The sequence below is a fragment of the Brachyistius frenatus genome, unplaced genomic scaffold (assembly GCF_029030835.1).
Source record: "Brachyistius frenatus isolate BFR_SWC_R1_liver_20210118 unplaced genomic scaffold, ASM2903083v1 Contig_55, whole genome shotgun sequence".
Classification (NCBI taxonomy): domain Eukaryota; kingdom Metazoa; phylum Chordata; class Actinopteri; family Embiotocidae; genus Brachyistius; species Brachyistius frenatus.
In genome coordinates this window covers 1,781,847-1,798,467 of record NW_027210654.1, presented here as the reverse complement: position 1 = coordinate 1,798,467, position 16,621 = coordinate 1,781,847, and the positions used below count along the sequence as shown (strand labels likewise).

General features: G+C 40.6%; 1 protein-coding gene across 1 annotated transcript; it reads right to left on the bottom strand.

The window, feature by feature from the left end:
* Positions 1-211: 211 nt before the first annotated feature.
* Positions 212-14,220, bottom strand: mlycd (malonyl-CoA decarboxylase). Its single transcript, XM_069705345.1, has 5 exons — positions 13,569-14,220; positions 8,716-8,828; positions 8,106-8,262; positions 7,605-7,757; positions 212-3,245 (listed from the first exon to the last, which is right to left on the bottom strand). Exons 1-5 carry the CDS (start codon positions 14,112-14,114, stop codon positions 2,700-2,702), a joined length of 1,515 nt encoding a protein of 504 aa, XP_069561446.1. The 5' UTR covers positions 14,115-14,220; the 3' UTR covers positions 212-2,699.
* Between the last annotated feature and the right edge of the window lie 2,401 nt (positions 14,221-16,621).

Below are 16,621 nucleotides of genomic sequence, written 5' to 3'. Positions count from 1 at the left end.
CAGTGTTTACACTCAGTAACATTTAATGTCATCATGGACTTCAGTGAAATGAAATGAAGGCATTTTGTCTCGGAGAGATGCTTCTCGTGTTTTGATGAAGTTTTGGAGATGCTGATGAATAGCAAAGTGTACGATTGTGGATCTATTGAAACCCTTTAAAAATCAAAACTCAAGCCAATATACAATATTTTTATTAATTTGTGGTCAGGGCTCTTTTTTTTCCTAAGACTCAAACTTATCCTAGAATACAACATGTCAGAGGTTATCAGTGATACAGTCCAGCACTTGCTTCCATTGATGTCCCTTTAAACCCACTGTGCAGATGAGGGAAAAAAAGGCTTTTAAATGTCAGACCTTATCAGAATGAATTAATATGTGACAAAGCCACAGCCACCACTATCTGACTTCTCTGGCCACTGTGATCTGTAAAAAATGGATTAGCTTCATTTGTAAGGCAATTTCCTCCGAACCAAGAAATGAAATGCAGCACTGCCACGCACACATGCACTTAACATCTTGGAAGAAAAAATAAAAGGATTGTCTGAATGGCTGAATTATTTTTAGATGAGGCATGAATTTCCGCAGCAGACAGTTTGTAATCAATTGTAATTAGGTCTTCCGCTGCTTTTCGGGAAGTATTGGCTCGAAGACGTGTCACACAACGGAGCAGTACAATATTGAACTTGGCTTGGAATCCATTATCAACATGTGCAGGGCTGGAAATGTGACAAAACTGAAATCTGATTAGATAAAAATGAAGACTTGTCAAAGCACACGCTGCGCCAAAGTAAAAATCGGCAGTGATCAGAATACTTGCTGCTACATTTGTCTACAAAAAGCGCAGACATAGAGATCCAATTTGACTGCCTTTTGATCACGGATCAACCGCTGTCTTTCTTATGATATTTTAAGTAATTACGTGTTCAGATTAGATTAATTTCCACAGCCATGTTCAAATCAACCCCATTTAACACCCAAAAAGTAGACTTGTATAGCATTTTACAGTTTATTTATATTTAAAACCTTTACAAGCTTTATCATCCGGTAGGTGTGCAGAATGGACTGACTCGTCCTCTAAATGTCCTCCACTGAGGAGGTTTGTATCATTTAATTTAGAGGGGCCCAATGTGTCCGTAAATCAGATTTCAGTGCCGTAGCTGCTCACCATGTGAGCAATTTGTCTTCTCAGTCCAAGGGGAAATAACTGACTGACTACTTTTAAAAAGTCATTACATTCACTATGGGACATCATTTTTAAAAACAAGAGTTTATAATTAAAAGCTGGCAGACTTTTAACCCCATCCCGCTCCATGGTCACTATTGGTCAATCCTGGGCAAAGGTGACACAAAAACAAGCCCCAGCTGGCAACAGCAGGTGTGGAACATGTCGCTGTTGTTTCCATGGCAACCCATACCACGGTGTCCATCCGGGATCTATATTGTGAGACGGCGGCGCGATGGTGCCGTTCGGTCCCCACGCGCATCTCTGCACAGAGACGTACGGGGGTCTGTTATTGTCACCGATATCTCCAGAGAATCTCACACCATCTCTCAAGGGCATCCTTTAAACAACTGTCCTTTTTATGCTTCTTTATTCTCCCCTCCCCTTTCTTCCTCACAGCCGACCATTAATCTAGCCATTTACTTTAACTTTATTTCTCACTCCATTAGTTTCTAGGACACAGAGCGCCACAAAGAAAGAAAAGGGGAGAGAGAGAGAGAGAGAGATAGGGAGTGTGAAAAAATGAAAAGAAAGTTTGGCTCCTTGGAGAGATAAAATGTAATTTCACAGTCAACTTGCTGTGATATATTATTTCACAACAATGGGGTGTAGGCTGATATGAGCCCTGCTTGGCACCTGTACGGAGCAGTTACAACATCAGCGATGGCTCTCAGGAGAGGTTTTGTGCGTGTGAAATTACCCCCCCCCCCCCCCCCCAAAAAAAAAAAAATCACCTGAATGGAGGTGCCAGGAGGGTGCAGCCCCCTGGGTTACAGTACAGTCAATTGTAAAATACGAGCAGTCACGATACACGCGGGGGGGGGAAATCCCATTTTGTTTAGAGTTATTTAATATGAAATAATATTTCCACTCTGTGATTTCATGCCGCTGTGTATAACGTGTAGTGGGAATAAGTAGTGTAACAGCAGGTGTAGATAAACCCAACCAATGGGGGGAAAAAAAAAAGAAAAAAGACAAAGATCCAATTCCCTCCCATTCTTCACATGTTCACAGCAAGACAGTTCAGTCAAACGAAAGAATCTAAACATCATTTATTCTTGTAGCTTCACTCCCTCATCACTCCCTCATCACTCCCGCGTCACCATTGCACACACTGTTATCCAAGAACATGCTATGGCACTGATAGACGCTTTGTGCTTCATTAGCTCCAGCCCATCCGAGGAATCACTAGCACGACATCAAACAGCTGCGGCCAGAAAATCTAATGAGGCTGATAGCGGACGGGATGAGTTACGTCATCGGAGAAATGGTCTAATTTCAATAATAAAAAATAAAAAAATCAACTGACGTCCATTCAGTGGTGCTTTTTAAGCTTTTTTTTTTAAAAAAAAAAATTTTTTTTTAGATATTTGGTCTATCATGCCAAATGTCAAGAGCAAATTTAACAAAATTATATTTGTCATTCAATATATTATCGACGGCAAGTGTCTAAGCTGAGTGTAGCCTCATCTCTTCCTCACAGTTTGCTGTTCTTCTGAAATTGGGACACGAGCCCCAGCACCTGTTCCGACGCCGTGATGACCTTATTCTGCAGGTACAGAGCGCTGTTTTTAGATGTCTCGTTCAGGAAGTAACGATAGTTCACCATGATGCCACAAGAGTTCGCCACACCCCTGGGACTGGTGTCGGCGTGCCAGTTGAGCCGCCACATGGTGGCACCATTTTGCAGGTGAAAATTAGCCACGGGGTTGAGGGCATAGCCTCGCCGCTTCTCCCCGTAGAGGTACCAAGCGCAGAGACGCATCAGGACGGGCTCCAGGACGCTGGACAGCCTCTCCGAGCGCATCCACTCGCTGGTGCCGATGAGCTTACGGAGGGAGTCGACAGCCGGAGTCCCTGAGGTTGAGTCGGTGGCTTCTTCCACCTCCTTCCACTCGTGCTCAGAGAGGAGGTCAGAGCCCCGGCCCTCCTTCCTGTACTGGCTGAGCAGGCCTTGGAGCCAGGAAGAGAAGCCAGGGATGGGTGACAGGCTGGAGAACTGGGCCATGTGAGGGAACTCACTCTGGAAGACATGAAGAGAGAAGGACACCGGTAAGTTAAGCCTTAAACACTTTTTGCACCATGTCTAATTCATTCATTATGGTCCCACCTCCCATATATTACACATTACCATCTGCTGGTGTCAGAATGTCAAACTCTTTTTTTTTTTTTTTTTTTTTTATCCACCAGGGTGCAGGTATTTAATAGCGGGTACAGAGACATGAGGATTCATATTCTGGTGAGGCCTCAATCTTTCTCCAGCTACTAAAAATTACATTGATTGTCACATTGATGGTGTGTCAGGTAGACGGCAGAACAGTGCTTTCTTTAATAACGTGGGGGGTTATGACAGCAAATCTGAAGATAAAAACATGTTTGAAGCAACTGATGATAAGAATTTTATCTAAATGCCAAGTGATGGGTCAGATATTTCCAAAGCAGAACTGACGCATGATGGCAGATCAGTAATCAACACTATGACAGGAAGACTGCAGTCCGGTGAGTATAGTGCACAAAACAATGGTTTCCAAAGACCCAAGTTACATAGGAATGTAAAGAAAACATGCAAAAAAGTGTAAAAAAGTTTTTTTTTTTTTTTTTTTAAATGTCCTATTTTGATACAGACTGCAGGATCATTTGCATTCAGGCAGAGACTTGCCTCAACCTGCCTTAAACAGTTGGCAGATAAGAAAACCTTTACCACAAAAAACTGGGAAAGGGATGGGGATGAGAAAACAAGGTAAAGGCATAAAGAAAATCCAAGAAATTTAATCTCCACTAGAATGTAAAGGACACCAGTTTTGCAACACTGGGAATAAGCGAGACGAACGCTCAACCTCGGCATCAAAACCGCAAACAAAATTTTCTCGTTTGGGCTCAGGCCTGCCGCTCGGGCCTTTCGTTCCTCAGACAGGGAGGGCATTACAAATCAACTCCTGCTTTGCTGATGGAGATGGATGATCTTCCCTTTCTCCTTCCCTCCCTATTATTCTATCCTCCTCCTCCGTCCCATGCACCCTCACCTGTAATAACCGTCCTGTTCCCTCAACTGCCTCCACCCTGTGTCTCCGTCTCGTCTCGACCGCCCACACACAAAACCAGGCACCCACCCACCAACCTCACGAGTTCTCTTCCTTTTGCCTCCCCTTCCCGGCCCGTTTTCGCGGTTCGACATCTAGGTTGATAAGTGATGGAGCAATGTGGCGGGCAGAGAAGTGAGAGGCTGCCGATGAAAGTAGAAGTGTCAGACGACCCCCGGAGGGACACGCCGCTGTCTGTCTGCCGCGCCCTGCAACATTGTTTTCCTTTCTTCCTCCTTGATTTCACCGTCCCTTCACTTCCAAATCCAGCCTTCTCACTTTCCATGTCCTGCTGGCTCTTCCCTTTGCGTCTCCTCCCTCGACTATATCGCGATCTTGCGCGCTTCACTCTAACCTCTGCTTATACCTGGCTGTTCCCATGTCGAGAGTGGGAAGGGTTGACCGAAAAGACAGCGGTGGAAATGAAGTTAGCGAAAATGGTAGAAAAAAGGAACAGGGAGGAAGAATACAGGGAAAAAGAAGAAACGCTGCCAGAGCTGTGCCCCAGGGTCCAATCAACAAAGACAAGCGAGACGTCCTCTTTTCACCTTGACTCTCTAGTGTGACCTTTTCTTTTCTAATCTATCATCTTTCCATCATCATAGTGGGTTCCTCTGTGGCTGCACTGTCCCTCTCTTCACCTTTACTAAGGTAAAGCTCTGTCAGAAGAAACCGGAGTACAAGTCATGTTTTGTGTAGCCTCACAGGTAGAGCGTTGCACTTAAACTGACAGGGTCAGGACTACGATTCGCACTAGGGTCATAAAAAATGTATGCATTTATGGGGTGCTTTGGATACAAAAAAAAAGTGTCCAGAAAAAGATTCAAAAGTAACAGAGGAGTTCAATCTCAAAACTTTATACTCTCCTAAAATGCCACAAATTCAGGAAGTAAAGTTTTCATCAAAATTGAATGATGACTGCAAAATATGTTTTTTCTTAGCCTATATTTTGACGAGTGTCAACATTCGTGAGCTTCAGTAACAGAGCTTCTGAACAGCAAATTAAACGTAACTGTTGCGACCACCTTTGCTAAAACTATGTTTACTTACAGATTTATTATTTTTTTTGTTTTTTCCTTTCTGTAAACTATACTTCGAAAATATAAATTCTACGAAGCAACACATCAGTAATTCATCCATTCAACATATGAAGCAGAAGACAAACTCTTATCGCGATGGTGAATACAACTCCGGCAAAAATCCTGCTGAAGGTAAAACCTAAAACTAGCTTAGCAGTAAAGTAGTAACTACCATCTCAGCCTTTTGCTGCTTTCAGGATGACGTCGTTAACTGTCTTCGCGAAAAGAGTCCGTTTGAACGCCCCATTTTGGGGTATTTATGGTTTTCCGAGGCTTGTTGTGACGTGTTTGTTACCATTTCCACAACTGGCGGAGGCCGCTGAAGTCCATTTTTTGTTGGATAGAAAGTTACATTATTGTACATTTTGTTATCGAGAGTTTTTCTTTGTAATTTATGAATAGGTCTGAGGAAAATATTGACGTTGTTTCATGTTTTTTGTCTGTCATAATGCCTTTGCATTTCCTGCATTATGTTACCCACCTGCTAGCTTTCTAAAATGGTAGCTTTTATGGCTTCTAGATGCCGTCCCTCAAATCATATATTAACGGTGAATAAAAGGACAAATAGCTGCATCCCCAAAGATGAATCCAGCGCCTAATTTATTTGTTGAATCCGTGGCAGTGCATCTACTGGTCGGGGTCACTGGGGATGCCACTGCATTAACGGAGGCTATGCTTACTTACGTCTATAATAATATAATATAATAATCAAACATTATTTTCATTTTGAAATATTGGTTGAGCTTGATACTGTCTTTTTATCTTACTCAAAGGCTGAGTGCAATATCTGCATTTTTTTTTTAGGTGTATGGCAGTGATGCATTTGGGTAAAATGTCTCATTAAATGCATTACACCTTTTCCATTGGTTATGCATTTGGCTCACTTTAAAACTTTCAGTCCTTCTTTCTCAACATCACTGATTTGTAGTTCCTACTCTGTACTTTTCTGGAGGCTAAAAAAGTAGCACACCTCTTTTTCAGTTATTCGTCTTGCATTACAAAGATGACAGGTGAAGATGTTGACATGCAAAGCTCTTAGACCTCTTGGTGAAGACAACATCCCCATCTTTGAGGGTTTCACAGCATACAACCTACTTTCCAACCTCAGACACAAACACTTGAAATGCCAAAGCAGGAAACACAAAATCATATCTGCAGAGCTCACAACTGTGTCTCCGTTATTAAAAAATGCCAATAAGTAAACCCCTTGCAGCAATCAAAACAGTCCTATAACATGAATAAATGAAGTGGAAGCAGCTTAAAGTTGATTTTTTTTTTTTTTTTTTTATGAGGATACACTATACAGAGCTATTTCCCATCTGTTGGGTAGAGAGGCTTTTGATGTTCCATTCAGTGTTCCAATCATTGAACAAGTGCAAGCTGGAGTGGCCTGACATGAAGGGCTCTTCTGTGCTTATCGAGAAGGATGGATGAGATTTCATTACTGCCCGTCTCTGTTTATGTGTATATGCATTCATGTGTGTATGAGAAAGTACTGAAACAAGTGGGAGATTTATGATTCTGCAAGGACACTAAAATAAGAATGAAAACTTTTGAGAGGGAAAACTAAAATCTTTCCAGTCACAGCTATATTTCTCACTGGAATAACACTTTACCCACCGTGCAACACCTGAAGACAAAAATGCCTTTTTGAGACTTCATCACGGGAGGAAGCGAAGGAGCTCTGTAGGAGGTAACGGCTGCATCTGTGCACGTGTCATGTGCACTGTCATGATAATATGTTATTATCTAGCTGTAATGGGATGGGATGGTTTAAAAGCTTCACTGATAAGACTGGGTTCTTTATGGTTATTGTGTTTAGATAATGGATGTTTACAAAGCCTTGCCTCTTCTCTCTAATTAAGCCTTATCTTGAGATGTACCCAAACCAAGTCTTTACAGGACACAGGAATCAGTGTTTAACAAAATTGGTCACCAAACATTCTATGCTACAATCCAATTAGTTAGTCAGTGGTGGTCAATGGTCTTATCCTCAGATATGATATACTTTTATTCTGCATCTTCTTCAAAAACACTTTGTGTGACTTTTGAAAACAATCTGTTTACCAATAATGGCACTTCCTGTAAATACAGATAAACAACAGTAAATACTACATTGATTCAAGGAAAAATCATTGTAGTTGCACTGCATCTTGCTTATTTGTTCAGTTTTTTTGCTGACAGGGTTTGTGTGCTACTACCCGCCTCCCCTCCTTCACCCACCTGCAGTTCTCGCACCACCCTCTTGATGAGGTAGTTGCCCAGCTCCACCCCTTGAAGGCCAGCCTGGGTTGAGGAGATGGAGTAGAAGATGGCTGAATTAATTTTATTCACGTCCTCTTCTGATTCAAGGGTGGCGAACTCCCGGACAATGCTCTGAAACACAAAGACAAATTCAGCATTACTCTACATATAAATCCATTCTCAGTGTTCTCGGCTGCAGAGATGGAATCTAGGCAGGGTTCTTGTTCAACTACTTGAGGGGCTGCTGGAAATTGTTGCACCTTTCCCTCACTGGGAACAGCAAAAAAAAAAAAAGAACTGTAAAGGTTGCATCCACAGGGATGTGCAGTTTAAAGGTCTTAGTGTGTTTTCCTAACAGAAATAATCAATTTGTCAACTATTAGGAGGAACAAAATAGTAAACCTCAGATGTATAACTAACCTCTAGGGTGTGGTAAAGTGCAACGAGCCATTACAGCAGCCTGCAGCTAATGCTTCTGACCTGAATGTTATCAGAGATGTCCTCAGTGAGGGCCACGTGCAGCACAACCAGGGGCTCCCCCGGCATGGCGGCGTGGGTGAAGGCATAACAGCGTCGGTACGGTCCCACTCTGCGCTTCAGGTCAGTCCAGTTCCTCACAGGGTGCACTGCCTCATACCTGGTAGAGGGTTCATAGTTTTCAAACGGCCATTTGCAATCCCCACGCTCTGCAGTTACTGATGTTATTATCTCCAAACCTTTTATTTTATAATGATAACAATGGCAGATTGGCCATCAGATTTGATTTAAATTACTTTTTAATTAGTTCTTTAAACTTATCTTGTTTTTTTTTGTCTTGGAAAGACAAAAAAACTATTTAGTTCTCTCTGCTCTTATGGCCCCATGAACTGCACTTCACCATGTGCAGAAATCTAAAGCTTGACAGATCTGCCGTGCCTACTTATAGCTACTAAGCTGTGACTGGACAATCACTGTTCACAGGAGGGGTTTAGCAAACAATTATTTTTCCTGCTGTGCTATATAATGTACTTGCAGGAAAAATACATTAAAATAAAATGAAATGGGTATGGAAAGACAGTAACAAGGTGTATGGTGCATGACTGAGCCTTACTGGCTAATCTTTTGCAGGATCTGGCAGGGCGACTGCCAGGTTATTCTCTCAAGTCGGAGCAGACCTACAGAGAACCACTCAGACAGCAAGCTCTTCAGCGTACCATTCAGGTCCTGCAAGAGAAAAAGGTAAGAACTGAGAATTATCATCCACATCCAACCGATAATTGAAAATTCACTACATTCTTTCCCTTTTTGAGAGCAGTTCAGCAGCCGCTCTGTCTATGCTAGTAAATCTTATCAGAAGGTTACAGAATCCACAATATTCAGGTATGTAGGCGCTGTGAGGAATGACATTTTACTGTAGCAACAGAAAAGTTTATTTTATGCCTTTTTAAGAAAAACAAAAAATATTATAAAATATTCTCTAGGAATTGCAGCTTTTGTTTGACTATTAAGAATTGGATAAGACTTTTTTTTTATTATTATTGAGAAAACTCACAAGCGCCCTCATATTGATTGACTGTGAAGTTGCTTGAGTTTGTTTGTAGACAGAGAACAATTTTGTTCCCAAATCTTTTTCACTGTGCCAGCTGTATGGTCCCCTAAGTGCCTATATGCTGTATAAATGCTTTCCCATTATGAATAGTGATTTGTTGGAGCTTGCAATGGGCGTAGAAGGGGCACTTCAATAAACAACTTGCCATTTCAAAGCAGTCCTGTCCTCCAGCAAAGGTCAGACTTCATTTAGAGCAAATCTCTTGCAAACACACAAATAAGCGCACACGCTGCACACCCTCAAGCACATAAATAGAGCTTATATTGGCTGTTCCATAGGATGACTTCTCTTTGGGCTTGCTTTTAGGCCGGCTTGTCAATCATAATAATACCTAATACAAACAAGCACAACTACAGTCATGGTACAAAAGCCACTGGCTGAAATTCTCTGCAAGCAACCATCGAATCCAAAACTAACAAAATTTCAAATTCTCCCCCACATACTGTATATGCATCAGGCCCTGCATTATTCAGATCAATGGCTGAGCGGTTTCACACTGGAAAATTCTCTTGAGCGAAGAGCAAATCAAAAGTAACCCCTAGAAGAAAAATAAAGTTCAGCAAAACTTCCCTCACTGCTTCCAGTATGTGATGGTGATTATTTGTTTGTTGAACTTCACAAGGTTCTCGAGGTGAAATAATCTGAGATGGCCGATAATCACAGCCCTCCATTTCTGTGGAGAACACGGCACATCAACACCACGGTGAGAAAAGAGTAGCCGCTGCCTTTGGTAGCCAATTCTCACCCATGCAAAAGTGAGGTCAAACTGAGATGTGTATTCCTTTGACCTCGCAGAGGATAGAGTCTTTAGAAATGAAAGGGTTTAGCATTTGTAGCCTCAGGTTGGGAGCAAGACGGAGGAAAGGAGGGAAGGGGGCAAAGAAGAAAATCCTGCACTCCATTAGAAAGAAAATGAAGCAACACTTTTTGACACAGGAGGTGTATCAAAGCAGTGAGGCGCTGATGGTGTGAGCTGATATAGCCTCTGCTACAAGGACCCTCTCTACCTTGAGCTGGAGTTATTTGGTGATTAAACAGAGTGATTGAGACCGCAGTGCCTGGAAGAAACAGTCTGTCTACAACAAGGCCAAATGACCACTGACTGCCTGAGTGTTTATGGTTCAGACTCTGAGTCTGCCAGTACCTCTACTCCAGTGGGATGCAAGCCACTTGTCAGCCTGGCTGAGTGTCTGTGGAGAAAAAATAGTAACACTGATACTCTGTGTATTCCCAAGGAGCTGACTAAAATGACATCTCTGACTAGTTTTAACATCTTTCATCCACTCAATTTGTGGACAGGTGAGCAAGAGTAAAAGGCCTGGAGGTAGCATGAGAGAGACGGAACGTCAAAAATCTATTACCCAACCGAGAGAGACTAATCTACGACGAATTTAAAGTGACATAGCTCTTGGAAGAACCACAGCAACTGCAGCCTTGTGAATTTAAACTTTAGTACAAACAGAAATTGCTGAATTTTTCTTCTCTTTGATGTTTTAGTTCCGCTTTGATTATCATCATGTTTTGATTGGCAGGTTTTTCCCTCCCCTGTTATGCACATGCCATCAATACATGTACAGGTACATGACCTTTCCTTATTTTTTAGCTCAATCAATTCTGGCAATAACAACAAGCAAAGACTGCTGGACACCCTCAAGACCAAGGTGGTCAGCACTGAATACAAGTCAGTACTCTGTAGGTAGCTCAGACCTTTTTAAAGCCACAAAGGCTCTCAGTGGGCCTCGCTTATTGAGATAAAAATGCATCCGAACCACCTCACAGCATGTAGAAAAAAAATAGATATTTAGCAGAACGGGAAATGAGAAGTCCTCCGGCGATAGTGCAGTCAGGGTCTTTGGAAATTATATTAGGCAGTAGCATAAATGATTGCAAGGTCAAAGGCACATATGCTTTTAGCTCTTTTCCACAGCAAAACAAAACATAAAAACTGAAGACGGCAAAGGGGAATAAGCAAGCCTGCATTAAATAGCCCATTATGATCGCAGGCATGGAGATTTTCCTTTTAACATCACAGCTTGTGATTACAGGGATATCAGTTTTATAACCTAAATTAAAGCCTCTCAGCTTAAGAAATTTACAAATGAGCAGTTTAAATTTTTTTTCTGGTGTGTTTGAGAAAAGTGGACAAAAAATAAAACTCTTTGCTTTGGATTACCCCACCGTATCTCTAATACAGTGAACCCTCGCTATAACGCGGTTCACCTTTCACGGTCTCGCTGCTTCACGGATTTGCATCGTGCATTGAAATCACATTACGACTATATGTAACGTAGATATATTTAATGTCCAGTTCTATCTATTTCAATTGTAAAATAAAGGTTACTACTTCACGGATTTCGCCTATCACGGTTTCTATTTGGAACGTAACCCCCGCGAAAAACGAGGGTTCACTGTATTGTGTTTTTGAACTACAAAACTAATGCATTCTTCTTAATGGCCAGTTTTTGTATTTCGTATTATGTCTACATCGTTACACTGAAGGTGCTTTCAGCTTTTGGTTTCAACAAAAGAGCTGCTGGTGGCCTGTCACACTCAAACAGCAATTCCCCAGAACAAGAAGCCAATGGTCAATTTATAAATCCGGTTTCACAACAAATCAGTGTGAGTCCAACTTTGAGACGCAGCAAACATTAAAGAATGTAAGTCAGACTAACAGCAGGCATGAAACCCAAAGGAAAAAACAACCTGAAAGTATATCTTAGCTGAAGGAACTGCCGCATACACATTGTGATTGCTTACTCGCACATGTAAATAAGGAAATTATCATTTTGATATTGCAATGGACAAGTGCCTAATACTGAGAATTTTTTTTTTTTTTTCTATTTCTCTGTACTGGAGGCAAGATTTTATTTCATGTCTAAAACTAGAGCAAAAGCACTAATTGATTGATCCACAGAAAAACAATCCTAACTATTTTTATTCATTTAGTTCATTGTTGAAACTATTTTTTGAGCAAAATTGCCAAACACTTCCTGGTTCCAGGGTCTTAGTAGTTAGGATGTGTTGCTGATCTTTTTCCAGTTTGACAGTAACCTGAATATCTTATAAGGTTATCAGAAAATAAAAGCAAACTAATGTTCAAACATAAGTCTTTAGAAAATTGTGATGAGCATTTTAAACACTCTTGTAGATATGATTAAAAAAGGATCAATTTGGATGCTACTTTGCAGGTGATGCACCTGCCAGAAAAGCAGTCACATGGCCAATTTTGGTAGCTGGCACGCTCTTGTAAGAGTTATCCCTTCAAACATTACATCTTTTCATTAAATTAGTGTGCATCTATCAAAACCAAAACATCTAACGTACTTTACTTTTATATAAATGTGTGCTTTGGGACACTCAAAACAATACTTTTTTTAAGCTAAATTTGTCGAAAGAGCAGTTCGGCTCTTAAATGGAAAATACCCCATTGCGCTCATTTGTTTTTTCAAACACACTAAGTGCTTGAACTAAATGCCACTGAGCCTGCTACCTGGAAACATATTCCAGTCTTACTACAAGGTCTCCATTTAAATGATGCTCCATGCCAATGCTGAACCGAATTGAAAGCTGTAATTGTATTTGACTGAACAACGAGGTACATGAGAATGGCTTTTTTGAAAAATAAGTTGCCAAAAAAATATGCTATTAAGGGGGCAAAGAGCATGGGAGCCATTTCTGCGATGGAAATGTTAAAGTTGTTTTTCTTCTCTCTTTCTGGTACCTTTTCTAACAATTTTATTTCTGCTTTGTCATGAAAAGATTCATTCAAAATAGCCATTACATGCCTGATTAATATTCAACTCTTTAACCTTGTAGCAGCTGCACAGTAGCTCTTGCCTCTTCAAAATTAGACTTTGTTAAAAGGTCTGGTTTTTTTTGTTTGTTTGTTTTTTTAACACAAGAGCTTTCCAGGAACAGAGAAAGGCAACTCTGATCTGCACTGTAAATTGATCTGTCCAGCCAAGATACACAGAAAATATGAAGGAAGAACTGAAACAGAGCTTGAATGTGTTGTGCAAAACAAGCTCCACCTGCCAAGCCACTCTAAAGTAAGAGAAAAATCAAAGAATCTAGTTAAGTACATCCAATCTGGCGGTGGAGGTAACTGGGGCAAAGGTCGGTGGCATTCAAACTATGATGCAATGTGAGCCACGTGATATGGGGCAAAGCACGGGGTGCAGTTTATGTCTTTGTGCTTTGGTTTTTAGTTTGCAGGTGGCAAATTTTCAACCTACTGTTAATTTAAATCGCATGCAATGTCGCCACGACTCAAGTAATCGTGTCAAATCCATAAACGCGAACGCCTCTTTTAGAGTCATGCGACTACCCGTAGAAAATGTAAACAAACGTATTACCCTGACTGGCGGGCTCTCGCTAGCTTTGGATGAGATTATTTCAAGCACATCAGCTCGGAGATCCACCAGAAACTTCACACCCCCTTCGACTCTGCTTATGTGGCTGAGCAGCTGTTTATAACGGGGGGTCAAACAGTAACGAAGCCTGTCTTCAACTTGCAAAATGGTCGCCAATTCCCGTAGCTGAGTGTCCAACAGCTTGACAGCGAGCTCCGAAACGCTTTTGTGGTCCACCCCGAAGTCCTGCGACAGCTTCGTCAGGAAATCGAGTTTGTCTTCCTTGTCGAGACTCCCGTAGAAGTGCATGAACTCCAGGCTGTTTGATTCGGGGGGAGGCGGGGATTTGTCTCTCGTTTCGTACGAGGGTAACGGCGCGACGACCCTCGCCAGTATCTCCTCCATGCCGGAGACACCGCGACGAACCGGGGTAGAGTACCAGCGCCAACCGCCGACGTCCGAGGCCTCCAGAGCTACTTTGAGGACAGCCCGGTGTCGCCAGCACCTCACACTGCTGCGGAAAGCCCAGATAACAGGGTGGGATATCATCGCCGGGAGGGAGCTCAGCTTTCTGTTTGGAACCCGCGACCGGTGGACACACGGGAAGGAATCGTTTCCGGGTCTCTTAAAGAGACAGTACGGTTGTCATAGCAACGAGTTTAAAAAAAAAAAAAAAAAAAAAAGGGGTTACATTGGAGGTCTCTTCTTTAGTCTAAAAAAAAAAAACAGGATTTGAAAAGCAGTGAAATGTTCTTCTGTCAAATATGTTACGCAGTTTAATTTATTGTTAGTTTGATAAATGTATTTATATCAAGGGACCATGTACAAAATATATTCTAAAAAAAAAAAAAAAAAAAAAAAAAAAGGAAAGCTGCTTTGAACCGGATTTAGCGACTTGTTATTTCCAGCAGCTGTCCCAGGGCAGATATGAGGAAACAATAAAACACAAAACAGCATAGCCTATATTTATAGCAAAGGGACCAACAGCATATTGATATTCACACACCAAAGACACACTCTATAAATAAACACAAAACAACATACATATATCAAAATATCCCATAGTTATGTTACAACATATATAATTATGCTGTCAGGTTATTTTTAACTCTGGCTAGTTATTCAAAATATATATATATATATTTTTTTTTAACTTTGCAGGAGAAGAAGTATGTGCAGGTTCTCTACATCTATAATTTAGTGGGGTTTTTTGTGTTTTTTAAAAAAAAAATTTAATGGAGTATGTTCTTAAGAGTGCCAAATAACTACTATCAACATAAAATAACTTAATAGGATGTTTCAGGACAAACTCCACTGCAATCTTTTTTATGTTTACAGTTGGATGTATTTGATCTCAGCTGAAGGAAAAAAATAATAATAATTAGTGATCATGAATATCAGTACTGTTAACACATTGTATAAAATGTTTTCAAAGTTTCCAAACCAATAAACGTGAAATGATTTATATTTCCTACAAGTGAATCCAGATTTTATTTTTTTTTATATAATCTACTCACAATTTCACAGAAGGCTAATATTGGTACATTTTGTGAGCCCATCATGTATTATCAGGTCAAATCATCATCCTATATGGCAAAACATCATGGCAAACATTATGGTAAAAGGCAAAATGGCACAGCAAGTGTTGTTTTTTTTAAGTATCAGAGACATCTTGCAGCACATTTACATTGCTTTTGCCTTTCATTGCCTCAGCAATGTGCAAATCATTACATCTTTAACACGTTTTCCGACTGCTTATTCTTCATCCCTGAAAGAACCGGATGGTGTTATGAAGGATTGTTCTTCCTCTCTGTATTTTAACTACCATATTTAATAATTTGCAATTTTATTTAAAGCTCGTCATGAATATTGCCTTTTGAGTTCACATTGAAGCAGCATGTTGCCATTAACAACCAAGGCCCCAGATTGATCAATTTGTTCGGTTGCTAATAGAGTGTATGTAAATGACAGTATGCTTCTATGAATGGTATTAACAGACACAAGTGATAGAGAAAATGACTTGCAGGAAATAGTGTGCACTTTCTTCTTGGACAGATATGAAATACATTAATATGAAAAGACGCTGAATCCTATTGTACATACTCATACATCTGGTGCACCAGCATTTGATGGGATTCATTAATATGCATGCTAAATATCAATTAGATGATAAATGAATAAAGGGAAAATGAGAGGACTGATAATGATGCATGTCCATTTGTTTCACCATCTGATTGAGAAGCTTCAGGGGGACAGATTTACGGGTTGTACATGCATCACTGAGCATCACATTAAAGTCATAATCTGTTGGCGACAGAGTCTTACTTACAGTAAAAACTTTTTCATATCACAAAGGTTTTTGAACCAGCAGTAGGCAATTATTGATTACATTTTATAACCTCCAGCTGCTACTATCCTAACGCTGTACAACTTTAGATTGAAACCCAGCCTTGACATGGATACTATTTAAAGTTTCAGTCTCATCATAGTCCGTCAAAGACACATTAGTTTCTACTTTGATACGACATTTTCAGGTATTTTGAGCAGTATACTGTGCTATTTCTCCTGTGCTGGAATAAAGTGGGCTGACTGAGATCAATTATTGCATCAAAGATTAGAATAGTGATTGGGTTGTAAAATGCAATCCCCTGTACAAATGGCAGAGGAAGTGAAAATAAATACTATGGACCTGAAGAGGGGACAAGATGACACTACCACATGGCAAACCAAATAACTGGAGTGAACTAAACTTGTGTCAAGAGTTTAATCAGCAGCCAGGCAATTACTAAAGTCAAGTGTTTCTTGACCCTTGCTCGCTTAAAGCCTCTAAGGTGCAACTATTTCAGAATCCGTTATTCGGACACAGAATTTAGCAGAGTAATGTAGCCTACATCATTATCATTTTATTTATGAGATAATAATACTGCTCAGTCAAAAACAAAATAAGTTTGCCAATCAGCAAATTTTGTCTAAAACCCCTTGTAGCTTTTTAAATTTCGACTTGTAATCTTTACCCTACCACAACATTACCATGTCAACAGGCTTCATGGACTAAT